The sequence below is a fragment of the Sebastes fasciatus genome, chromosome 15 (assembly GCF_043250625.1).
Source record: "Sebastes fasciatus isolate fSebFas1 chromosome 15, fSebFas1.pri, whole genome shotgun sequence".
NCBI classification, from domain to species: domain Eukaryota; kingdom Metazoa; phylum Chordata; class Actinopteri; order Perciformes; family Sebastidae; genus Sebastes; species Sebastes fasciatus.
The window spans coordinates 31,469,236-31,497,206 of record NC_133809.1 but is presented as its reverse complement, the minus strand read 5'-3'; the positions used below and the strand labels follow the sequence as shown (position 1 = coordinate 31,497,206).

General features: G+C 41.0%; 1 protein-coding gene across 2 annotated transcripts; it reads left to right on the top strand.

The window, feature by feature from the left end:
* The first annotated feature begins 25 nt into the window (after positions 1 to 25).
* Positions 26 to 27,815, top strand: rin3 (Ras and Rab interactor 3). Of its 2 annotated transcripts, none has more exons than XM_074660270.1 (14): positions 26 to 193; positions 9,370 to 10,000; positions 12,502 to 12,613; positions 12,731 to 12,803; positions 13,140 to 13,231; positions 14,158 to 15,223; positions 18,799 to 18,979; positions 19,130 to 19,301; positions 20,990 to 21,111; positions 21,234 to 21,420; positions 23,211 to 23,342; positions 23,445 to 23,605; positions 23,993 to 24,107; positions 26,813 to 27,815. In XM_074660270.1, the coding sequence occupies exons 1-14, from the start codon at positions 162 to 164 to the stop codon at positions 27,082 to 27,084; spliced, it is 3,348 nt and encodes a 1,115-aa protein (XP_074516371.1). In that variant the 5' UTR covers positions 26 to 161; the 3' UTR covers positions 27,085 to 27,815. The 2 variants fall into 2 exon arrangements, with proteins under 2 accessions (XP_074516371.1, XP_074516370.1); XM_074660269.1 differs by having other exon boundaries at positions 23,445 to 23,611.
* The last annotated feature ends 156 nt before the right edge of the window (positions 27,816 to 27,971 follow it).

The window sequence follows — 27,971 nt, the reverse complement described above, 5'->3', positions numbered from 1 at the left end:
AACATATTTCCCTTTGCCTTTTGGTTTTTCCTTATTCAGCCCTGCTGCGATCAACAGGACGAAGAAAAAAGGGGGGGCAGAGAAAAGGCGGGGTTTTCGATGGAGCACAGAGAGAGACAGAGTGACAGAGAGCAGCTGAACACTCAATCTGTGGAAATATAATGGAAGCCAGCGTTGTTTCCCAGGACGCAGAGTGAGTATGTGAGGGGTCTGTAGCTGGGTGAGAATACAGTGCAGGAGCTGTAGTCTGTCGAGACAAGGGGGGGGTGTTGTAACTGTCATGGAGGGGAGAGGGAGTTGGGGGGTCGAAAGTTAGACAGCCAGAGCAGGAAAAACAGATGTGATGACTCACCGACTGATATTTAGGTCAATAGCTTCTGGCCAAATCAGATTTCTAATGCATAGATTTCACCAAGAGTGGTAACATTTGGAGTTTGTTTCATCCTACTTGTCTGGCAGAATGTGAGTGGTTGAAAGTTTCCACTGACCACCTGGAAGAGGCAGATCAGACCGTTAGAAGGCATGTGGGGATTTGTAAGCATGTTTTATTTTAAATGTCCACAGCTCAGAGTCTGAATGTCACTCTTCACAGTCTTTAAACTTTGCTTTGTTGACGATGTGATCTAGGATCCTTTTTACTCGATTATTACTAGTTGGACATTGTGGCAGTTAACATGTTGAAGCTGCTGTGTTTGATGAGCTGTAGAATATTTCCTCCTTTAACAATGAAGGATATCAAATAAGAATGATGACATTTTTTTATTTTCTCCATTTATTTGTGAAAGAGCTAGTTTTGCCAGGATCGTGTAGCTTTTTTCTTATACTTTAATGAGAATGTGATTATCCTAAAGGTCATGTTAGGTCAAGCAAAGTCGGAGGTGGATGACGTATTCACATCCCTTACTTAAGTAAAAGTAATACTGCAGTATAAAAATACTCCATTGCAAGACCTGCACTGAAAAAGTAATGCAGAAAGAGTTCCTTTGAGTGTTATAGCCTACTAATTATGTATTTCATTATTCATTATTATTAATGATCCATAAGTAGCATTTTATTGTTGTTGTTGCTTGACGTGGAGCTTATTTAAAAAAATATATAAATGTATTTATATATATATATATATATATATAATTTGTTGCTGCATTAACAAGGTTTTCACTTGAATTGTATTTTTTGCCAAGTTGCTGGTGAATGATTTATTATATTAATAATAGATGCAGCTATGTGTTTATTTGTTACATTCTGTTTTACAAAGTTAGGAAAGCGATGATTAAGTCAAAACTGATGGTGCCTTAGACATAAAAGAATGATCCCAGTCACTTCAACACAGTGAGACATACAGCTGATTAATCAAAAAGTGGTATTGGATCAGTACTCGGTATCGGCCGATACCCAAAGCCCAGGTATCACTATCGGTATCGGGACTGAAAAAGTAGAATCGGTGCATCCTTAGTAAATTCATCTACAACAATCCTATTTCGTAATTAATCTGGAAAGTAACTAAAGCTGCCAAATAAATGGTAAAAAGTACAATATTTGTATTTTAATTGTAGGAGAGTGGAAGTACAATTTAGCATGGAATGGAAATACTCAAGTATCTCAAATTTGTACTTAAGTACAGTACTTGAGTAAATGTACTTCCAGCATTCAGTAAAGTGATAGTGTGTGAAGGACTACTAAGGAAGCTCACCAGACATTTAAAACAATTGCTCTTTGACCGTTTGGAACCATATTACAGTACTGAACATCTTCCAGACTATAATAATACGTGGTAAATATGAGCGTATGATGTTACCAAATAGAAATAATGAAGAAAAAGTCAAATAAAGTGTGTTCCAGAATGACCGCTGAGAGTTTTACTGAGAAGTGCAGTGTTGCTATCCCAGAGAAAATTTAGCTGACCTAATGGTTATTCTACCCTTTTCTTGTGAGAGAGCGTGACATGACGTGTGGCACAAACAGGACTTCTGGGGCGTATTCTGTAGACATGTGATTTCCTTCATTTTGCCAGATATTCCTTTTAAATTCAAAGAAAAGTGAACTCACTAAAGAACTGGATTCTATGTGGCTTAAAAAGATCAAAGATATCCAGTGGTTGAAGTAAGAAATAGTATAGAGGAGGCAGATCAGAAGTATGATGCTAACATATATATCTGTTCTTTTAATGACAATATTAAAGGGTTGGTTCACCCAAACTACATAAAAACAGGGTTTCAAACTTACCTCTAGTGGTATCTACCCATGCATATAGGAAAGGTATTGATTGAGATTTGATGAGATTTCTGCCATCACTTCAAAACTACAGAGGACAGAACCTGCCAAAATAAAATGAATAAATAAATGACTCGATAAATGAATAAATATTATCATCCTTATATCATTAAATGTAGCAAAAATAATATTAAAAATAAATGTAGCCATTAATTAATTGATAAAATCAGATATAAATTGATATTTCTGTTTTAATTTGCTTCTTTATTCATTTATCTTTGTATTAATTCCCTTATTTATTTACTCTTCTGAGACCCACAATAGACCCGTTTTTGTCTTCTTAAGGTGGTATGGGGGTGTTTAGGGGGAGAAACCAGGTCAACAGTAGATGTCACATAGAAGTGGTGTACATCATCTGAAAGCTGGAACCTGAAGATTAATTTGAGATGCAGCTCAGCACTGTGTGTCAAGTTGTTCTAGTCATAAATCAGAAATAAACATGAACTAATTAATTATTTATTTAAAATGAATTGTAAAAGTGTATAAGGGTTTAGAACTTTACGACGGAAGTATATGATGGTCATCCCCATGCTCTATTGTGGCTCATAAGTTGTTGCAGCAATTTTGGGGTTGCTACCATTTGTTACATAGATTTGGTGCTAAATTTAACCATTTTTACCACCTGAGAATTGATAAAAAAATGATCAATAATCCCTCCAAAATACCACATTAAGACACCAAGACCTTGAGGAACACCAGAGAAAAAGCCATGCTGTGATTTGGGATCAAAAACGTTTGACATTTGGAGATTTCTGCAGGAGTTGCATTTTTCGGTAATTGGATGGTGAGCACTTGTGTTGTGTAAACTGCTCAGAAACCCCCTTATTGTCAATGTAGCTAGGCAAGCCATCCATCCTCTGAATGCTCTAGGTCTCTAGTTTGATCCACCGATCCTCTGAATGCTCTAGGTCTCTAGTCTGATCCATCCATCCTCTGAATGCTCTAGGTCTCTAGTTTGATCCATCCATCCTCTGAATGCTCTAGGTCTCTAGTCTGATCCATCCATCCTCTGAATGCTCTAGGTCTCTAGTCTGATCCATCCATCCTGTGGATGCTCTAGGTCTTTAGTTTGTGGTTATAAAGTTTCATGAGGCTGTGATTATCCTAGAGGTCACCACAGGTCATTTTATACAGTGAGGTCAAGTTTCAAAAAATGGTCTCACTACAATGAAATGTCTCCTATGGGGACTAACATCATCACACATGAATACAGTTGGGCTCATTGGATCCACAAGAATCTCAGCTTTACAGTGATAAACAAATTTATGTAATTCCAAGATTGTTTATGGACCTCAGTATGCAGAAATATTCAAACACACCATTTTAGAATAGAAGAAAATAACACATTTATACTGCATGAAAGAAACTGCAGGGTTTTTGCCCCAAACTGCATGTGATTATCATAAAGTGGGCATGTCTGTAAACGAGAGACTCGTGGGTACCCATAGAACCCATTTATATTCACATACTGTATATTGAGGGCAGAGGTCAAGGGACCCCTTTGAAAATGGCCATGCCAGTTTTTCCTCGCTAAAATTTAGCCTAACTTTGGAGCATTATTTAGCCTCCTTGCCGACATGTTAGCATGACATGGTTGGTTCTAATAGATTCCTTAGGTTTTTTATTTTTATATATGATATCTGTAGCTTCACTCTAGCCCTGAAACTTTAACCTGCTAGAGCCTCTGAAAAGACGGTAAAATCAGGCAGGATCGCCCCTGGCCCTGCAAGTCTCTTGGGGTTAATTTTCCATTTTATTTATTTACGTATTTATTTTTATTAATTTCAAATCTATTTGATTGGATCATTAATTTTTTATCTATTCATTTATTTTTTCATTTATTTTTATTTATTTATTTTTGAATTCTTTTTTATTCATTCATTTATTTTTTCATTTATTTGCTATTTATTTTTTTATTTATTTTGCATTAATTCTTTATTTATTTTATATTTATTCTAAAATATATATATTTATTTATGTATTTATGTATTTATGCATTTATTTATTTATTTATTCACGATTTTCCCTTGGCATTTAACCCCTTATTTATTTCCCAAACTTATATATTTCTGTATTCTTTTTTTATACATTTCTTTTTACATTTCTTTATGTATTTCTGCCTCATCATGCAAATGAGGGGGCTCATTTATTCATTCTTTTATTTTGGTTCCGTCCTCCATACAAAACAATGGAGGTGAATGAAATGTCTTTGTGCTGCTCACCACATTGAAAATTTGTGTTTTTTTTTTTTTTTAATTTGGGTGAATTGACCCTTTAATAACTCCAAATGACCTAAGGTCGATTTAAAATCACAGTATTGATACAGGCTGCTGGTTCACTTAGCCTAAGGTATCTTTGTTTCTCTTTAAAAGTCAACATCTACTGTATATTCACTTCACTGTTTCATGTGATTCGCTGCTGGCTATCAAAATGGATCATAGGGCTGAGAATTGGCAAGAATCTGGTGATACTATACGTATCATGATACAGGGGTTACCATTCAATATATCGCAATATATTGCGATACTGTAGGCAAGGGGATAAATTGCAAATTTTCAAATCTCATTTTAGGAAAACTGTCATTATATAAAAAACGCACCGCCATATGCATAAAATCTGAGTAAAAAAAGTTTACTTTTTTATGTGACAAGAACAATGGCATTGCAACTGCATTAGCATTAATCACAGTCCCCGTAACATCATAGCACTACTTTTTTTGTGAAATGTAAGCCACCGTCTGCCACGAATCCTTGCATGTAAACTATTAATTAGAAATCAATTGTGTTTTTGAGAATCGATACAGTATCAAAAAACAATATCACAATACTAAAGTGTATGGATATTTTTTTACAACCCTGATGGATCATGGGACTGACTGTGGTGGTTCCCCACAATAAAGGAGTATATTTCCCCTGCTCAAACACAAGGCTCAGCTGTAGGTATGAACAGAGATCAAGTTCAAAGGGCACAAGCAGTGTATAACATCATTCTGCTTGTGATGCAACACAGAGTTTGCCAACAAACTATCCATTTTGGTTTGTGTTAGCTAGCAAATCTGAGCTTACAAAGGGGGAAGTAAGCAGTCTGAATAGCACTGAAAGCTACTATATAAAATCTAAAATTGGACTGATGTGGTCACATTGTTTTCTTATTAAAAGCCTGCATTTTGCACTAACTGCAAACACAGCATCTCAACTGACGAGGTATTAATACCAGCATGCAGTGCTGGTTGCATCTCAGTGAAACTGGGTTAGAGTTCAAACAAATACAGAAGGTGTTGTCACGTCTCTGAGCTCTATAAAGTAAAACCATCAGACCACAAGAGCGGTGTCATCTGCCAACTGAAAGCAAAGTAGAGTTAAGTCGGTTGATGACTGGCACTGCTGCAAAATCAGCAATATGACATCACTGTCAAGCTACCCATACTGTAGCATCTTTCTCCCGCCGATATTGTTATTGCTCAAAGTTTATTCTTCCTTTCTCTATTCCCACATGACTACACTGCTTCCTCTTCAAACGGCAATGTTGCACGTAACCCTCTTCTCTATTCCTGTTTTTCATTTGTTTTTGAAGAGCAAAAATTACGACAAGAGCAAACAGCCACTAGCCCAGCTAGGCTAGCTAGTGATATTAACAGGCAGCTAATATGCATTCGGACCAGTTAAAGGATACTCTGTATATCCTGATACCCTGATATATCTCATTCCTCTGTAACATAGAGCTCCATTGTTTCAGTCAGTTGTTCAGTCAAGTTAAACGCTCCTTCTATCGCCCTCCAAAGGAACAGGCAGTAGGGATGTGCATCTCCATCACTGAGGCCGATGCAAAACACATCTCGATGACAACGATCTGGTACATGAAAGATACATACGAAGCAACTACCAATGAGATCCCATTAAATTCACCCCTATGTGATTTGACACAATTTGATTCAACACAGTACAATTCAACACGATATGATGCGATTACATAAAGAATATGATGCAATGCAATTCTATATGGTACAGAGAGTTTGATTTTATTTCTTTGGTTCTTTTTAAGCAAACAACAAATCATGAATTAACTAAAGAAGTGCAATTTTTACTTGACATACTTGTTTCTCTAGTACTGTAACTCAGTAAGGATCGCATTTATGCTGTTTCTTTTTTACCTCTACCACAAACAGGCCTTTTCACAAGTCCTTTGTAGTGCCAATTAAAAAAAAGTCTCTGACAAAAGATGAAATAAAACCGGACCTGGACCCTGCCTTAAACCAGTGCATCTCTTCTGCTCTCTGTCCCCAGTTACACTTTCATATCACATTTAACAGTTAAACAATTTAAGGATGTTCAGGATTACACACATCGGCCTCCGTAGTAGACTAATTGGTTACTGACAGTAGTGGAGATGATGGAGATTCGCACTTGAGAAACAGTTTAGAGGAGGAATCAATTTAAATCTAAAATTATTTGTCACAAATTATTGGTCACATTTCTAAATAATAAAGGCATAGGACCACTACTTATAATTATATACTAATAAATCAGATGTTACCGATACAAACGAGTTAGAAACCCTGCATCGCAAGTTCATCCCAACTTGTATCCGGTATACACTTCTTTAATCGGGACAGTCGCATCATCAACTTCTATGCCCGTGTACCAAAACACATCACTGAATCTTACCATCCCAGGCAGGTGTGCATTTATACACTTCATAAGTACATGAATATGATTCATAATGCTTCATCACATCAATATCCTGAACCTACGGAAAGTCATTCAATAAATAATAAAGTTACAGGATAATGCTGTGTTAGGGTTTGACAGAGATGAGGATGGCACTGGATATGTCTCTAATACATCCATGATATGTGTACCAAACTGACACATCCATGATATGTGTACCAAACTGATACATTCATGGTATGTGTATCAAACTGATACATCCATGATATGTGTACCAAACTGACACATCCATGATATGTGTACCAAACTGATACATTCATGGTATGTGTATCAAACTGATACATCCATGATATGTGTACCAAACTGACACATCCATGATATGTGTACCAAACTGATACATTCATGGTATGTGTATCAAACTGATACATCCATGATATGTGTACCAAACTGACACATCCATGATATGTGTACCAAACTGATACATTCATGGTATGTGTACCAAACTGATACATTCATGATATGTGTACCAAACTGATACATCCATGATATGTCTACCAAACTGATACATCCATGATATGTCTACCAAACTGATACATCAATGATATGTCTACCAAACCGAGCAAGTAGAAGAACAGAACTGTCAAAAGGATGGACAACTAAAACGTTACACAGAACAACCACTAGGTGGCCAACCAAAACGTTACAAGGAATAACCACTAGGTGGCCAACCAAAACGTTACACAGAACAACCACTAGATGGCCAACCAAAACATGACACAGAACAACCACTAGATGGCAAACCAAAATGTTACACAGAACAACCACTAGGTGACCAACCAAAACATTACACAGAACAACCACTAGGTGGCCAACCAAAACGTTACACAGAACAACCACTAGGTGACCAACCAAAACATGACACAGAACAACCACTAGGTGACCATCCAAAACATTACACAGAACAACCACTAGGTGGCTTACTAAAGTCCAGGGGATCCGTGACAACTGTTAAAAAATAGTTATAAATAATTAACATTAAAATAGTCCCCAATAAATGCTCTAGTTCTTCCCGTTTGACTAATATTAGCTAAACACTATAGTGCCCAGCTGTTTTAGCCTCTTTTTTTTTTTTAAATGAAATTATATAACTGAGACCCAATTTTAAAGCTGCATTAATCAACAATTGTGTATTAACAAGGCCTCAATTAACTTTGTGTAATGTGTCGCTTGTAGTTACACACCCACAGAGAATTATCATCAACTCTGCAATTCTCCTCAGCTGTACCGAGCGTTTTATCATCTCTCAGCTCATTGTCTTGGTTCTACCCAACGCTTCCATCAGTGTTGTTTCCAGTAGCAGCAGGCAGCTGTTTTTTACTGAAAAAGATCTGATACATAGTGGAGAGTTTAGCAGCTAAAGAGACAGGTATTTTTCTCAGGAGTTGGTGGAGACCAAAACGGAGTTAAAAGGAGAATGAATATTATATTCATTGGGTGGGGTGAAACAACTCCAAATAAATGATAAGGTGTAAACAGGAAGCTGTTTGCTGACATGCTCACCATAACAACTTTTACAATGTGAAAGTAGGTTAATGCTTGCTCTGCTGCTCTCAAGTGCCCCAAAAAAATCCATGAATGCAGTTTTAAAGAGTTATGTAGTAACCCAGTGGCAATCTGCTGCTGAGAAATGAAGCCAAAAAGGAAGTGGGGGATTTTATATTACTCACCGGTTTAATTTATATTAAGGCATAGAGTTAGGCATAATGAGGGCGCTGCCGCTTTGAGTGACAGGTGGGTGTTGTACCAGGTCACTAGCTGCTAGATGTCTGCTCTGGAGTTAGGCTATGTCGTCACTGCCAAGATGGTGACTGCCGGAGCCAACCACTTTTAGTTTCATGACGGCTTTTCAGAAACCTATGGGTGACGTCACGGAAACCACGTCCATATTTTATACAGTCTATGGTAGTAACCAATGGCTATTGGCTGAGCGCCACAGACAAGGTCAGGACATTGGGAAGTATTGAGAGATGGGCTAACATGTTGGTTTTGGTGTTTTCATGGAAATAGATGACAATAAGAAAAATATAGAATAACACCAGCTCTATCCTTTAAGCCTATGCACTGCAACAGCAGCTGTCTTTCTGTTTTATGCCATAGAGCAAAACAATGCAGCAGATTCCTTAAAACAAATGGATGGCTCCCGGTCCTCTCAACAACGGTTTCAATTATTCACAGTAATGAAACACATCATGTGTCACAAAATGCATGCAGTACACAGGAGAAACTTGTGTTTCTGCAGTCACCAAGAATGAGTCAAGTCCTCGTGACCAGATGCTTGTTTCTGGAGGCAGACTGAATCAGAGACAGCATATAAACAAATCCTCCTCATGTTATTTTCATCTCTGACCTTTAACCTTTTTTTCCTTTACAGCCTTACAAGCCCTCTGACAGGACCACTTGACACTCCATCCATCCCCTCTCCTGCCTCCATCCCTCCATCTTCTCCCCTCTCTCCACCCTCCCTGCCCTCCTCCAACCCTCCGGTCCGGCCATGTCGACCCAAACCGCCACCTCCTACGGTGAAGTCCTCCCAGCTCCCCTCTTCTCCTCCTCTACCTGCGTCCACTCATCCAACCCTTCCTCCCCCTCTCCCTCCTGTCTCCAAACCTCCTCCCCCTCTCCCTCCCATCTCCAAACCTCCTCCCCCCATCTCCTCCAATCCTCCTCCTCCCTCCATTCCTCCCCCTCTCTCCTCCAACCCTCCTCCCCCATCTCTTCCTCCTCCACTCTCCCCTACCCCAGTCTCTCCTTCTCCCCTGCTTTCTCTCCAGCCGACTCTCTCTGATCTTACCCCCTCTTTCACTCCTCCTTCTCTTCCTGCTCCATTATCGCCAACAATCCCATCCTCCTCATCTCCACCTCCCCCTGTTATCCCACCATCCTCTCCAACTCCTCCATCGCTGAGTCCTATAGATCGGCTGGTTGGGAGCGTCTCGGTATGGCAGCCCAAAGGACTCAGCCAAGACCAAACCACTAGTATAATGGAGAAAGAGACGGCTGGGGTGAGACACAAACACATTTACACACTGTTCTCACCTCAAAACTCTTTGAATTACAGTTGAAAACAATATAGAGTGTTAGATGTCAGTGGTGGCAACAGAAGTGCCCTGCAGGGCATCACAGGGCATTCTCTGGTGATTGTTTTATACAATGACACAGAAAAATACTTTATTTAAGGGTTCCATCATTTTTTAAATTTTTTAGAAAGTTTACAGTAAATAACTATGTACTTTGCTACTAATTATAGGAAAAATGCAGACAAAATTCTGAAAGTATATGAGTTTATGTTGAGTTTATAAGCAGTTGTCGATTGCCCTAACAGAATGCTCGAGCCCAATACACAAACACTGTAGTTAGGTGCATAAAATAGAAGGAAATAGACTTGAAGTGTAAAAATAGGCTTCAGATTTCCGTAACGCGCGTATATCGCGAAGCACAGATGACTGAAAAACCTCCTATGCAGACAAGCCTCACGTATGTAGAGCAAGGACATGTTTAGCTTAGTTTAGCATAAAGACTGGAAGCAGAGGAAAACAGTTAGCATTCCTCTCTCCAAAGTTAAAGGTTCTCTATACGATGATCAGAGCATTAACACAGCAGAAAACAACTAATGTCTATGTAAAGATATAGAGGAGTAATGTCTACCTGAGCAGAGAATGAAGTCTCTCTCCCTCTGTGTGTGTTGGAATCAGAGTTTCTCTGTGCTTTGGTTACATAGTTGGGGGCCTTTTTAGTTCCTGCTCGTGCATGTGAGCGTGACCCACTGGCTAGCTACTGGCCACCTTTCTGCACTGCTCTCATATGGCGGTTACAGCTAATAACCGCCGTGGAAGCGTAGCGCCCACACTCCGGTCCCCCCCCCCCCCCCCCCTCCCCCCCCTCAACAGTGGGCTTTAGGGATGTTGGTAGCTGTACTTTTTAAGTTAGAACATAGCCAGGCTAGCTGTTTCCCCTTGTTTCCAGTCTTTATGCTAAGCTAAGCTAACCTAAGCTAATAGTCTGCTGGCTGTATTGTAGCTCCACACCAGAGACAGTTCAGAAGGGAGATGGTGCATTTTGAGTCAGTTTCCTGTATCTGTGTCACGTGGGTTTCACCACTGCCCCTTTAGCAGACTAGCGGCATGTCCTCCGTCTATTAACTCCAATGGGAGAAGTGAACGTGAACACGGAATATGACTGATTCTTTCGCCAAATAGTCAGCAAAGAAAATATTGGACCCATTTCTCATAAATTACTAGACACTAAAATGGCATTTTCCAGACAAATCAGGAGAAATTATCTTTGTTTGAGACCTGTCTCTGTCTCAACGACATAGTCTCGCGAGATCTGGCGACTAACGTTCGTTAACGCCCTGGGGCTGTCAATCAACTAAAATAGTAATTTAATTGCGATAAATCGAATGATTGTCCATGATCAATCGCGATTAATCGCAAATTAATTGCACATATTTTATCTGTTCAAAATGTACCTTAAAGGGAGATTTGTCAAGTATTTAATACTCTTATCAACGTGGGAGTGGACAAATATGCTGCTTTATGTAAAAGTATGTATATATTTATTATTGGAAATCAATTAACAACACAAAACAATGACAGATATTGATCCAGAAACCCTCACAGGTACTGCATTTAGCATAAAACAATATGCTCCAATCATAACATGGCAAACTGCAGCCCAACAGGCAACAACAGCTGTCAGTGTGTCAGTGTGCTGACTTGACTATGACTTGCCCCAAACTGCATGTGATTATCATAAAGTGGGCATGTCTGTTGGCATGGTTGGTACCAATGGATTCATTATGTTTTTAGTTTCATATGATGCCAGTATCTTCACTCTAGCTTAAAAAGATAAATAAACTAGTGGTGTTAAAATTAATTTACGTTAACGTGTTATAATGCGTTAACTTTGACAGACCTAATAAAAACATTATGGAAATATGGGGGGGTGAGGGGGATTTATATCAATCCTCTCATCTACTCTCGGAAAGAAAGCATAGGGCATATATCCTAAAATGTCAAACTGTTCCTTTCAGCCATAGTAAATATTCATTCATTATTCATTTCATATTGAAAACGTTCATTTCAATGTTTGACTGTAGACTTTACATCTTTGTATGACCTGCTGTGCGCTGACTAAATAGTTTCTAGGAATTCATTGGAAGTTTGCCAACTGAAAAGTGTCTCAGTTTTCCCTAAAGACATAGTCCTTTCCATGACTCTTCCTATGAATTTACAGTTATATGTAATTTTCTTTCTAGGACATTATAGGAAACCATGGGTCCTAAAAATATCAGCGTTTAAAACCCATATTGGTTGAACTTGTGTTGTTTTGCTGTTGCTCAATCTGTGGTTTATACAAATGTGATGCAAAATATCTGAAAATATCAGATTTATGTTTGTGGTGTTGCACACTGTATGTGTTTGTGTACATACTTGATTCAGCTTTTCACTGTACATGTTCTCCTTCTGACCTTGGAGTTGTAACCACATGTTGACATCTGCAGGCGTTCCTGGTTCACAGCACAGAGGACAAGGGCATGACACTGTCAGTACGGTTGCCTGATGAACAGGGGGCGCCGCTCGTACACAACCGGATGGTCAAACAACACAAGACATGTACGTGTTACACAGCCTCCTGCCTCAGATAGCTACTAGAAACGCTTCAGGGAGTGGAAATACAAAATGCATGATTTTCACGGATAGCATTCATTCTTCAATTGTTTTCTGTCACAGTTCTCCACTTAGAGGGCTCCTGTATGGTTTTTGATGACATCTTCAAATTGATCTCCTTCTACTGTGCCAGCAGGTAACATATACAATGCACCCACATAAGAGCATATGAACATACTGTATACGTCCATATACATACAGAATGCACATACACAAAAAACAGCATGTGCATACTCATAAAAACACACAACCTGCAGACAAATGCACATAAACACTCAAGGCATACATATACAGTAAACATACACAATAAATAAACACATGTACACACGCACACATACATCTATACAGTACACTAAACATGCATAACATGCAATATGCATCCACACATTTACAACATAGAGATCATATGAGACATACAGAACTCCCTGCTTACACTTAATGCTGGCTTTTTAATATTAAATCCATCAAACAGGGACATTCTGGCCATCCCGCTGAGGTTACCCCAGGCTATTACCACGGCAACTAAGAGAGAGGAGCTGGAGGTCATCTCTGCTATGGGTGCAGGTAGATAAATCGACATCGTTAGTGCAATCTACATCATTGGGTCATTGCTGTAGCAAAGAGCAGGATACAGCGATGGAAGATAGAAGATACTAGGAATCGCATCAATACCACTCCTTAGCAGAAATGTTTCAATGAAAATATATATGAATGACAGCATGTATGGAAATATACAGACACAGAATGACTGTACACTTTGAAAAATATGAAAAGTATGAAGCACTGAGACGAGCAAAAAAAGATACAACAAAAGAGAAAAAACATGAAGACAGCATGAATAGGCTATGTGATGAATATATGAGATATGTAATCTATGCATTACACCAAATTTACCGATCTTCATGGGCATTAAAAGGTGAATAGGTTCACTGTAAAGGAATTAATATATATATCCTCTGAGACTGTATTATATTTTAACTTTCGAGACACATATCCTTAAAGGAATAGAGTACAACACAGTCTCCCGGCAGTTTGTGAAATTGTCATGAAATTTAATCTATTTGATTTGTGTACATAGACACAAATTTCCCTTTTTTTCATAACGCTCATCACAACTTTCAACAACGTATTTTTCATGCTATTTCCCACGAATGTCCAGCAACACGTGACGCACGTGTTAATTACCGCTCCAGTCTTTTCAAAATAAAACTACCTAGTTAGATTTAGGAATAGATCGTCTTGGTTAGGCTTAGGCAGCAAAACTACTTAGTTAGCTTTAGGAAAAAGATCGTGGTTTGGGTTGAAATAAAACCAGAAGTTACGTGACAAATAAATCAACTTTGACTTGTGGTTTCACACGGGACACGAACACCGGTCTCCTAAGCGAAATATATATTTATATATATATGTATATAAAAAAATCAAGGACAGTAAATGAGTGAGAAATGAGTACAAAACAACTTTTTTAACGCTGACTGCATGTGTTACAGATTTCTGGATGTCCGATCTGAACCAGCAGGCAAAGGACCAGGACCTGGTTTTGGATCAGAACCACAGCCGACCGTACCTGTATGTCAACCCAGTCACTGTGGAGGAGAGCCCCAACAAAGACCTGAACCACTCCTCCATCTCTAAACTTGATATCATCCCCAATCCAAACATCACCTCCTCCCTGCAGAATGGAGAAGCCCCACAGAAGATCAGCACAGAAGTCAAAGGTCAGACTAGAACCATGACCAACCAGGAGACTAAATACAAGCGCCCCCCACCCCGACCCCCAAGCCTGGGCTCAGGGTCTGGGACGGGCCTCCTCTTCTCCTCTCCCCCCTCCCCATCTTCTGTAACTCTAGCAGATGAGAGAAAAGAGGAAGGAAGGGGAGGAGTAGGGGAGAGAGAAGAGAGGAAGTCTACATCACTTACTCCATCGAGGCCTCCTGTCCCCCTGCAGAGCCGAGCCGCTCCCCCACTGCCTCCTGCTCCTCTCCGTCGCACCTCCTCCAGGAAGAGCACTGACCGAGAGGTAGGAGAGGGGACGGAGAGAGAGAAGGGACAAAATCCTGCAAAGAAAACTGAGAGAGAGGGGGGAGGAGAGAGAGGAGGGGAGAAAAGGGGAAGTAAATCAGGTCAGATGGGTGAGGGCGCTGAACAAGAGAACAGCAACCAGCATCAAGAGGAGGAGGTGCAAAAGGACAGGGAAAAGAGAGAGAAAGAGGATGAGAAGGAGGAGAAAGAGGTGAAAATGGATAAAGAGGAGGACAAACAAAAACCCAGCTCCCACTGTCCACCATTAGTGAAGAGACCGTCCCGTCCAGTCCCTCCGCCAAGGAGGAAACCATGTTCCCCAGACGCACCTGTGTGCCCCAACCAGGCTGGAGGAGGATTAGCCAATCAGACTGCTGGGATGAGAGTACCCCCTCCCTCCCCGGCGCGGCGGCCAGATGTGTCGCTGTACTCACCACAGGGGGGTACTGTGCTAGTAACTGATCCAGACTCCCGCTCTACCAGCAGCACAGAGGAAGAAGGAGAGCTGAACCAGGAACAGGAGCAAAACCACAAGTAGGTCTGGAGAGGCAAAGTACGCTCTGTTCAAAATCACATACTACTATTCATACTAAGTATGACGTACAAATGAGGATACATCAGACCGGCAATACGTCATCCAGAGTAGGCTCTCATGACCACACCCCCTTTCAGGGAAAACAATCCTGTGTCCCTCATAGACGGTAACAGTTGAAACATGTCTCCAAACTTCTACTTTAAACAAACCGCTAATAGTAATAACGCTATGCTGAAGAGTTGCTGTGTAGTTGGTTGCACCAGCAATAAATCCAAAAACAATTTGTTTCCCTGCCATGTCCTAAAAAGATCTAATAGAGGGTCTATATGGCTCCAAGCTATAGACCAGACCAGCGTGGCTTTATGACTCCAAGCTATAGACCAGACCAGCATGGCTTTATGGCTCCAAGCTATAGACCAGACCAGCATGGCTTTATGGCTCCAAGCTATAGACCAGACCAGCATGGCTTTATGGCTCTAAGCTATAGACCAGACCAGCATGGCTTTATGGCTCCAAGCTATAGACCAGACCAGCATGGCTATATGGCTCAAAGCTATAGACCAGACCAGCATGGCTATATGGCTCCAAGCTATAGACCAGACCAGCATGGCTTTATGGCTCCAAGCTATAGACGAGACCAGTATGGCTATATGGCTCCATGCTATAGACCAGGCCAGCATGGCTTTATGGCTCCAAACTATAGACCAGACCAGCATGGCTTTATGGCTCCAAGCTATAGACCAGACCATTAACTTGAGTGTGAGGCTGCTGCAGTAATACAGTCATACATTAATGTTATAGCAGCATCATAATGTCGTCTCCAACTAAATCTCAGCCTATAGATCAAACAGTTGGTTATTAACACGTTGGTTATTTACAGACAACACTCAGCCTAACAGGGTTCAATCAGATATGTAGAGATGTCTGGATCAGTAATATCCTCCTCTGTGTTGGACGGGGGAAGACTGAAGGGACATGGCGGTGATCAACTTCATTTATTAAGGTATCACTAACGCTCAGGTTCAGGCAAGATCCCAGAATAATTATTAGACGTGTATAAAACAAAAGTTTGTATAACAAGAATGCATACAAACTTGTCAAAATTAAAATTCAAACATACGTCAAATTGCAATGAAGTCTATGAGATCTTCTGTTTTCTATCCCCCAAAAGGGGGCGGGGCCTTAACTTTTTGCGAAGTACCTGTTTGTGCTGGTCTGATGTATACTCAACTGCCCCAAAATAAATTGCGTCTCTTCAGACTGTGTAATGGTGGACTGCGAGGCAGACGGTTCTGGCACCAGCCAGCAACAGAGCGCATACAAATGTGAAAAACACGGGAGCTCATATGTATATAATATACTATAGAAAAAATATGTAACAGTAAAATATGGATACAGTCATGTGATGAAGAGAAGACGTACTGCTTGAGTTTACTTCAGTGTGAAAAGTCAATCATTCATTTAGTAAGCAGTATGCAACTGCATGTCACAGGTACTGCATTTAGCATACAAAATATGCTCAAATCATAACATGTCAAACTGCAGCCCAACAGGCAACAACAGCTGTCAGTGTGTCAGTGTGCTGACTTGACTATGACTTGCCCCAAACTGTGATTATCATAAAGTGGGCATGTCTGTAAAGGGGAGACTCGTGGGTACCCATAGAACCCATTTACATTCACTGATCTGGAGGTCAGAGGTCAAGGGACTCCTTTGAAAATGGCCATGACAGTTTTTCTTCGTCAAAATTTAGTGCAAGTTTGGAGCGTTATTTAACCTCCTTTGCAACAAGCTAGTATGACATGGACGCCTAAAAGTCGCAAGTTGCGTTAATGCGTTATATAAACTGGAAAAACAAAGTTCGGAAACTTGTGTTTGATGGATTATTTCTCTGTTGTTACAATGCTAATGGTCATTGTATTTTACATAGTTGGAAAGCCTGTTTATTTACCTTCACAATGATGTCCCACTTGTAAGGATCATGCATTTGTGGGATGAGCAGCACAGCTGATTATGTGGGTAGCACCCAAGAAAAATTTGCCAAAATGCTCCGTCAATGGTAAACAGTGTATTCTCCTGTTGGTATTGGCTCTTGTTTTGAGTTGTTTGATGGATTGGATGATTGAACTCTCTATCAGTAACAAGGAACAAACAAGACATATTGTCAATTTTACACTTTATTCATTTAATACACCGTCAGGAGCCTCAGTAGCGGTGGAAGATCCATACGCAGCCACAACAGCCTGGCACCTCCTCCTCATGCTGGTCACCAACCTGGTCACACGTTGCTATGGGATGGCGTTCCATTCCTCAACCAGGATTGGTTGCAGGTCAGCCAACGTGGTTGTGTTGGTCACTCTAACACGTACAGCACGCCCAACCTGATCCTACAAGTGTTGAATTGGGTTGAGGTGTGGACTCTTGGCAGGCCGTTCCATTCTCTCTACTCCCACATTGTGGAGGTAGTCTGTGATAACCCTGGCTCTGTGGGGGCGAGCTTTGTCATCTTGGAGGATGAAGTTAGGTGCCAGATTGTGGAGATATGGGATCGCCACTGGCTGCAGAATCTCATCCCGATATCTCACTGCATTGAGATGGCCTTCAATGATGACAAGCTTTGTTTTGCCAGTGAGGGAGATGCCGCCCCACACCATGACACTGCCCCCACCAAAAGCTGTTACTCCATCGGTTCAACAATCAGCATAGCGTTCTCCGCGTCGTCTCCATACTTTGACCCTGCCGTCCAACTTTTGCAGACAGAACCTGGACTCATCACTGAACATGACAGTCCCCCACATGTTCAGGTCTGTGTTGTCGACACCAGCGCAAACGGGCCTGACGGTGAAGGGCAGTCATTGCAGGCTTCCTGGTAGCCTTATGAGAATACACTGTTTACCATTGGCAGAGCATTTTGGAACATTTTTCTTGGGCGCTACCCACATAATCAGCTGTGCTGCTCATCCCACAAATGCATGATCCTTACAAGTTGGACATCATTGCGAAGGTAAATAAACAGGCTTTCCAACGATGTAAAATACAATGACCATTAGCATTGTAGCAACAGAGAAATAATCCGCCAAACACAAGTTTCCGAACTTTGTTTTTCCAGTATATATACAGTATATATATTAGGGCTGTCCAAGTTAATGCATCTTTTATATATATATATATATATATATATATATATATATATATATATAGAGAGAGAGAGAGAGAGAGAGAGAGAGAGAGAGAGATATAAGATGTTTATTAACACAGACAGGAACTTTGTACAGGGTTCAAATCATCAAAGCATTTTGAGCTATGCATATAAATTCATCTCTATATGACGCCTCCCTGCACAGAAGGTCTCAGACCAGAGTGAAGACTGGACCTCATAATCAATTGGTACCACTATGTCGGTCAAAGGATCCAAAGTCACGAGTCATACTTCACAGAACGTTTCCATAATTGCATGTGTCTAAAAGCATGTCATGTGTCACAAGGACACTGAATCTAACACTGTGGTGGAGAGGGTTAAATGTAAGACGTACAAGAGATGAAGAAAAACTAAAGAAAAATACTTTCTTTCCAGTCGCCCTGCAGGGAGCCGCAGCCCAAAGGTAGCAGTAAAGAGAACCCCCACCACTGTTATGTTGGACCGAGCCCGCTACCGCCTGTCCACCGTCCTCACCGGCCTCATCAGCCACGAGCGCCGCCTCACACAGCGCATCGTAGAGATGGCCAGAGACCCTCTGAGCTACTTCGGTAACCTGGTGAGTACACTGAGGGAGAAAGTTCCTCATCTGTTTGGGATTTTGAGTTCAACAACCAGCTGATATATTCATATTTCTCTTGAAAACAACATCAGCTAAAAGTCTAAAATACAAATGGAATTTAGTTGGGCTTTCATAATTTGTATTTAGGTAAAAGAGCACCGTGCGTTCACCTTGGAGACCATGATGAACCACTCCTCCTCCACTGAGCTGTTACAGGAGATCAGACAGATGATGACTCAGCTGAAGAGTTACCTACTGCAGAGTACAGAGCTGCAAGCCATGCTGGAGCCACAACATCAGTACACACAAGACAAACTAGGTAACTTTAAAACTCTTTTCAATTGAATTCTTCACATTTTATGTGGGACTAACTATGTGGGGAAGTTTGTTAAACTGTTATGTCCTTTGTATATTTCACTCATATACAGTGTATTGTACTACTCAGCCTGTGAACGTTAATGTCTTCTGTCTTTGTAAAATCTGAGAAAATAACCCTGATGATGTCATAAGAGGTAATCTCAGTTTGGGTTTGTAAATTACAAATTTATAACAGAAAACCTGCGTAAGGAACTGGGGGCAGGGAGTCTGGAATATGTGGGCATTTATCAGACGGGCGATACATCAGACCGGCAATACGTCATCCAGAGTAGGCTCGCATGACCACGTCCCCTTTCAGGGAAAACAATCCCGTGTCCCTCATAGACGGCAACAGAGAGAACAGAAGAAGTTGAAACATGTCTCCAAACTTCTACTTTAAACAAACCGCTAACAGTAATAACGCTATGCTGTGTATGCCGTGCTATGTGTGTAGTTGGTTGAATCAACAATAAATACAGAAACGCTGATCTCTGATTTGTTTCCCTGCCACGTCCTAAAAAGATCTAATGGAGGGCTTTATGGCTCCAAGCTATAGACCAGACCAGCATGGCTTTATGGCTCCAAGCTATAGACCAGACCAGCATGGCTTTATGACTCCAAGCTATAGACCAGACCAGCATCGCTTTATGGCTCCAAGCTATAGACCAGACCAGCATGGCTTTATGGCTCCAAGCTATAGACCAGACCAGCATGGCTTTATGGCTCCAAGCTATAGACCAGACCAGCATGGCTTTATGGCTCCAAGCTATAGACCAGACCAGCTACAGACCAGACCAGCATGGCTTTATGGCTCCAAGCTATAGACCAGACCAACCTGGCTTTATGGCTCCATGCTATAGACCAGACCAGCATGGCTTTATGGCTCCAAGCTATAGACCAGACCAGCTACAGACCAGACCAGCATGGCTTCATGGCTCCAAGCTATAGACCAGACCAGCTACAGACCAGACCAGCATGGCTTTATGGCTCCATGCTATAGACCAGACCAGCATGGCATCATCTCCCTTTTGGGGGAAAAGAAACTCGCTGTCACAGGAGAGAAAATGATGGAAAGCTGTTGTGTAGCAGGTTAACGAGGCTTTCACACTGACATTTGAGGCTCATACTATCAACACGTTGGTTATTTACAGACAACACTCAGCCTAACAGGGTTCAATCAGATATGTAGAGTTGTCTGGATCAGCAATATCCTCCACTGTGTTGGACGGGAGAAGACTGAAGGGACATGGCGGCGATCAACCTTCATTTATTAAGGTATCACGAACGCTCAGGTTCAGGCAAGATCGCAAAATAATTTTGAGACGTGTGTCTAAAACAAACGTTTGTATAACAAGAGATGGATGCGTATGACAAACACACGTCAAATTGCATTGAAGTCTATGAGATCTTCTGTTTTCTGTCCCCCAAAAGGGGGCGCGGACTTGACCTTTGATGTAGACCTTTGATGTAGATCTAATGAAAAGATTCTACTGAGTTACATTATGGGAAATGTAGGATCCTGTATTTTTAGAGCTTGACCCAAAATTCAGGATATCTTGGCCTCACTTTTGACCATTCTTTTTTTATCTGTTGCTTGTGAGTGTTTAGTGTTTGTTGACACTGTGTTGGGGTTGTTGTGTGTCCATGCAGAAAGCATAGTAGAAGTTGCTCTGTGTAAGAGTGTACTGAAGCCACTGAGGGAGCCAATTTACCAGAGTCTGGAGAAACTGCACAGCAACGACGGCAGCATGAAACAACTGGCACAGAACCAGGTAGGACTGGATGTGAGCACTTCTACAGGAGACTACATACAGTGCTGTATTTATATTCCTACTAGTAGTAGCAGCAGTAGCAGTTGTGATGCTGATGGTGTGCGTGTTGTTGTGTGTGTCAGTCTGGCGTCCTAGGCAGCACCACCACGGCATTAGGAGTAACCACTGCCGTCCCCGAGGCCTCTGCTATGGAGAAGATCAGCATCAAACTGAACAACCTCCATCTGGAGTATTCTCCCCAGAAAAAGATTGAGCTTATGCTGAAGGCCTGCAAGCTCATCTATGACTCCATGTCTGTCAGCTCTCCAGGTCAGAACAGTCCTTTAACCTCCGACTCCTAATGCTATTCTGATAGAACTGTTGTTTATTATTAAAAAAGTCAAACTCGCCAGGAGACATGTTGCTGCTTACTGCATGTGTTCCATTAAAGGGATAGTTTGGGTGTTTCTCAGTGGGGGTTGTATGAGGTACTTATCCATAGTCAGTGTATTACCTACAGTAGATGACGTTCGGCACGCCCCCAGTTTGGAGAAACAGACAGGAGTACCAGCACGGGAGCAAAGCAATGTACTGCTGTGGACGGGGGCAGCAGGTAAACAGATTTTAGACACCTAAAAGAATCAATATCAGTTTAAGTGTACGCTGTATTTAGAACATTTTCACTGCTTTATCTTGCTGTCAGACAGTCCTTTCCGACAGGGAACTGAAGTCGTTGTATCCATCTATGTTCTCGCCAAAGCCACCAGACTCCATTGATAAAACCTGTAATTTTACCTTGCAGAAAACGGGGCTGGCTGGCCTACCGCTGCCTCAAAGGGTTAGTTTGTTTGTGTTACTGTGTGACTTTGGTGAATCCGAACTAACCAAAGTCACAAAATAACACAAACAAACTAACCCATCGAGGCCTCAGTAGACCAGCAACTCCCCTGTTCTGTAGAGTAAAATTACTGTTTTTTTCAATGGAGTCTGGTTGCTTTGGCGAGAGCATAGATAACGGCTTCAATTCCCCGTCAGAAACATAAACTGTATAGTAGGTATAGCTGTCTCATAGCAAAGTAAAGTGATGAAAATATTCGAAATATTATATTATACTATATATATTATAAATGATATACTTAAACTGATATTGATCTTTTTAGGTGAGCCTTTCTTTTAGGTGTCTATAATCTGTTCTTCTGCTGCTTCCGTCCACAGCAGTACATTACTTTGCTCCAGTGCTGGTACTTCTGTCTGTTTCTCCAAACTGGGGGCGTGCCGAGCGTCATGTACTGTAGGGAATACACTGACTTGGAGAAGTATCTCATACAACCCCACTTCAAAACCCTTTAATGTACTTCTTCAAGGTGGCACTCCAATAAATTTTGCTCACTAGGCGCGTACACCAAATATGTTTTTCAGGCTTCCTCAGGTGTCTGCGTTTTTTGTCCCCATAGCGAGCATGAGTATTACAGTCCTTCTCTGGCTGACTTACCATTTATTATTCATTTCTTATTATTAATATTTTTAAATTATACAGCCCTTTCATTTTTATTGGACCTAATGGTTAAAATTGTGACATTAGACTTATTTTAGAAAAAAAATCTATTCATTGTTTTAAATCTGTTTCTCTCATTATGATTGTCTATGACAAATGGACTTTTTGGGCTAGTGGGCGTCACGTAAACTGCAATTCCAACTGTGGCCACTATGCCAAAGTCTCCTCCCTGGCCAACGCTGTTCCTGTGGGGCTTGTGGTGGTCTCAACTGACTCAAGAGACTCTTCAGAGATGAAGGAAAATTCACTGTGCCATTATCCTGTAATTGCCCCCTGTTGCCACAGCAACCAAGGTTTTTCTACCCTGACAAAAATCAAATTCTGAGAGTGGCAATTTATTCTTAACATTTCTCAACTGGGCATATTTAAAAATGCTACACATTGGCACAAAAGATTGGCTATCTACTTATTTTAGACTAACATGAATAAGTGTATGAACCTCTCCACCTCAAATTTAAAATAGTTTCCTCTCTGGAGTTTACCCTGTCAAAGTATTTATATGTTTGTGTGTGTGTGTGTGTGTGTGTGTGTGTGTGTGTGTGTGTGTGTGTGTGTGTGTGTTTAGGGCGGGCCCATGGCGCTGATGACTTCCTGCCAGTAATGATGTATGTCCTGGCCAGATCCAATCTGTCCGCCCTGCAGCTGGATGTTGAATACATGATGGAGCTGATGGACCCATCATTGGCACTAGGAGAAGGTACCCAGTAAACACTTAAACAGTCTTTCCTGTTGCTCTATCTGTGTTTATCACATTATTGACCATGCCCTTGTGTGTGTGTGTACGTGTGTTATTGTTTAGGTTCCTATTATCTGACCACCACCTACGGGGCTCTGGAGCACATTAAGACGTTTGACCAGCAGAGGTCAGCAACACGGCAGCTCAGCAGAGAGGTTCAGGACTCCATCCACCGCTGGGAGAGACGACGCACGACCAACAAGGAACGCATGGACCAAGGATCTGTGCGGGTACACACACACACACAGAGAAGACATTATCAACAATAGCACACTGTGTGATCTGAAAGCGTCAGAGTGACTCACACGCTGAAAAGAGACAATGAGGATTGGTATTTGATGCTGCCAGTCTTAGTATGTACTATGGCTCAAAGCACAATATAATCAAAATGCAATATTCATGAACTAATATTTACAGATGAACAAATAGGAAAACACACTAATAGATGTACCATGTATTGAGCTTATATTTGGGGGAATAAAAGTGAAAAGAATAAAGCACAGAAGTATCCCAACTGTGCCTGTGAACACTCACACAGACTCATACAAACAAGCTGAGATGTGTCCATGCAGTTATCTTGGTGTAACACTTTGTGTACTTCTGTTGTACAGGACTTTCTGACAGTGTCTTGTCCAGAGATTGGAACCAACCCAAAAACTCTGGGTGTCCTCCCCACCACGACAATACAACAGCTGGAGGAGCAGTGTGCGGCACGCTTTGAACAAGGTAAATGTCTGTCACATGTTACTGTCAGCAATGAGTTATTACTCTTTCATTTGTTTCATTCACACAATTCAGTTCCTGACCTCATACAAGAGAACATGATTGTTAGTGTTACTCTCAAATCCAAACTATTTTAAAGGGGCACTCCAGCAATTTAATAATGCACTAATTAATCACACATTTTGTATCTGTTCAAAATGTACCTTAAAGGGAGATTTGTCAACTATTATCAACATGGGAGTGGACAAATATGCTGCTTTATGCAAATGTATGTATATATTTATTATTGGAAATCAATTGACAACACAAATCAATGACAGATATTGTCCAGAAACCCTCACAGGTACTGCATATAGCATTAAACAATATGCTCCAATCATAACATGGCAAACTGCAGCCCAACAGGCAACAACAGCTGTCAGTGTGTCAGTGTGCTGACTTGACTATGACTTGCCCCAAACTGCATGTGATTATCATAAAGTGGGCATGTCTGTAAAGGGGAGACTCGTGGGTACCCATAGAACCCATTTACATTCACTGATCTGGAGGTCAGAGGTCAAGGGACCCCTTTAAAAATGGCCTGACATGTGTTCCTTTTCCAAATTCAGCGTAAATTTGGAGCGTTTTCTAGCCTCATTCACGATAAGCTAGTATGACATGGTTGGTACCGATGGATTCATTAGGTTTTTTAGTTTCATATGATGCCAGTATCTTCACTCTAACATTTTGTGTTAACTCGTTATTATCGCTTTAACTTTGACAGCCCTAGTTGGTATATTTATGAACTTTGAAGCGAGCCAGGCTAGATGTTTCCCCTTGCTTACAATCTTTATGCTAAGCTAGGCTAACCACATCCTGTATGCAGCTCAGTACTTAACACACAGACATGAAGTCAATATTCTCACCCTCGGTACAAGCACCTTATTACGACCCATATTTACGTTTATTGTTCGGCGCCGACCTCTAGTGGCCGTATAGTAGTTATGATGGGAGCAAAGGAGGAAGACAGGTGACGTAGTATAAGGACCGACAAAGTCAGTGTAGGGAAGAGGTTGGAAGGTTGGGCTGATGGATCGGTCAAATACACACGAGACTTTGACTCAGGAGGTCGCTGTTCATGTGAAATCACGAACATAAGTTAACTTACATAATATATTTAAAGCTGAAGTAGGCGAGATTGGAGCAAATATGATTTTAAAAAGTTATTTTATAAAACGGTCGCTATATGGTGACAGTAGTACATGAAACAGGTAACCTGATAAAAATCATGTTCCTCTGTGTCCTCCGGTGCTCCTAATGGCCTCTGCAAGATTTCACAGACCGGAGGAAAACAAGATCTGAGGTCTGCTGTCCAGCTGCCGTCTATGAGAGCCAGCTGTCAATCACTTGCAAACTCCGACCAAACGGTCAAACTGGGCAGCGCTGATCAAATATATGTTCTGTTACTGTAATGTTTATTTCGTTCCTCAGATGTTAGTCTAGTTTTCTCTCAGAACACTTGAACTACAATATGCTGAAAGGTTATTATGGGAATTTTTGCCCAATGATGCCAAAAATATACTGCCTACTGCCACTTTAACTGATGTCACGTACAATTAACTTACGTACATAACTTGAGTTACGTAACAAACATACTTATTATAACCCAAACAATCATATTTACCTAAACCTAACCAAGTAATTTAGTTTTGTTGCCTAAACATAACCAAACTGTGACTGTTTCACAAAGTTAACCACGTGACATTACGTTTAGGTATGAGGTTGTGTTGATCTCTTGCCACCGGTAGGGTTGCTAATTTAGGAAACACTCCTGTGGGTCGTATTAGAGGGTAGGAACAAACGACTTATGTGGTCGTATGGGTTGGAGGACTTGTTAAAAGAAAACCCTCCTGGCATTGTTGTCAAGCAGAGGTTGCAATCATTTTGACATCATACCAGCAAGATTACTACAGTTTTGATGTCTATCTGTAGAATATGTTACGGAGATGAAAAAAAAGTAAAGACTTATTTTTAAATCAACACTTCCTGCTTTCATTTCAAAATAAAAGCCCTCAAGTGTTTTTTCTGTGGACAGAATTCCTTCATTTGTTAACACGAAACGCTTTTATTCTGAAATATATGCCGGACAGTGTTCTAGAACATGCAGTGACTTGGAGAGCTCCATGATTGAATATAGTACGGAGTTTTAATTGTGGATTATTACTATAATTTACAAATTACCACGTTTCCTAACCTTTCTCGGTCTAAAATAAATATAAATGATATTTATAATGAAATGAAATGGCCATTAAAAGGCAAACTCTATGTAGAAAGAAAGGGCTGACAGCAGCGGCTGCAGCAGCAGAAAAGCAGAAGACACGCAGCTGAAATGCAGCTGGTGTGAACGCCCGACGCGTGAATCATGCAGCCACCACGCCACGCAACCGCCACGCCAGGCAGCCGCCACGCCACACACGTCCTCCTGACGTTTCTGGTGTGTCCGCGGCTTAACTATCTTTGGCGTGGACTTTAGGCTTTGTAACTTTGCAGACCTTTTACATGCACAGACAAACTGTATAACACAATTATTATTAAGGAAAGGGAAAAAGCATAATAGGTCCTCTTTAAGTTTGCCAGTGTCGAGAATTTGTTCTTCACTACTATTATATTATCACTACATTATCATCATTCTTGGGGTAACGTTATGCCTCCTTGTTTCTTTCCCCCAGACTCCTACATGCTCAGTGCGTACATGGATGGTGTTCACCAGCCCCTGGCTCCTACAGAGCTGGCCCTCAGTGTTAAGAACAGTTCCCAACCTGGAACCTACTGCTTCGTCTATCACCCTATCGACCAACCTGTCAACCAGCCCCAGCCCGGCCGCAGCTGCCCGAGCGTCCCGCCTCCGGCTCCTCCTGCAGAAAGCTTCTTCCCAGCTGACTTCGTAGCTGTCGACACTGTGGAGCCAGAGGCGGAAGAGGAGAGTCTGATTAGCTTGTAACTGCTCCAGCATCACAGTGGCAGCTGCTGCATCGCTATGGTAACTACATCACTGTGCTGACAGCATTACTGTGGTGACTGCATCAACAAACACAATTTAGGTCAGTGTTATTATCTCAGGTCTCACTTGAAATGTTGGTCAAAGTGAAACTTAAATGAAGAAAACATAAGTGATGTGGGTTAACGAATGCAGTATATGACAAACTATGGTATGTGATGAAACGTGTAGTATGACTCCCTTCTTTTGAACTCATTTTACATGCATCACCAAAGAGAGCAGTGGCCGACTAAAATGACACAACAGAGAGATCAATGACTGATTTTGTATCTCAACATGGGGTCTGGAACCCCAGAGACTGCAGGAGGTTATGGTTTTATAGAATGTATAAAAAATATGTTATTCTAACATGCACATATTTGATCATGTTTATACTCTATGATATTTGATGCTACTCCCTCTGATGCTCAAGACTGTCTAATGGGTATGTTACTGATTATTGGTTCAGGATTATATTAACAAAATGAATCTGTAATTCCTTTATAAAAGTCTACAGCATTCAGATCAATACCTGTTTAAAGGTGGGAAAGGACAGGTATAGTAGCAGCTATATTGACAAAAACTGTTATTTTCATGACCAAATTTCCAGTAAGCATCAAGAATTTTCATTCCACATTTGTCTATGTACTAATACTGAATGTATTGTAAATAAACTTTTACAATTTGCCAATGCTGTTTCTTGTTTAAGTTGATGTTTCTAAACTAAAGAAGTTCACAATTCACAAATGCTTTACAGATAAGTTATAAGCCATTAATAAGACCAACTTTTGGGTCGCCAGGTTGTGAAAACTCCCCATGACTGATTGGAGCACTTACTGCATACTGTAAAA

Excerpts from the sequence above, each read along its gene's own strand:
- rin3 (XM_074660269.1), top strand. The coding sequence starts at position 162 with ATGGAAGCCAGCGTTGTTTCCCAGGACGCAGA. Across the intron at positions 194-9,369 it reads GTTGTTTCCCAGGACGCAGA|CCTTACAAGCCCTCTGACAG; the intron begins GTGAGTATGTGA and ends TTTCCTTTACAG. Across the intron at positions 23,612-23,992 it reads TGGACCAAGGATCTGTGCGG|GACTTTCTGACAGTGTCTTG; the intron begins GTACACACACAC and ends TCTGTTGTACAG.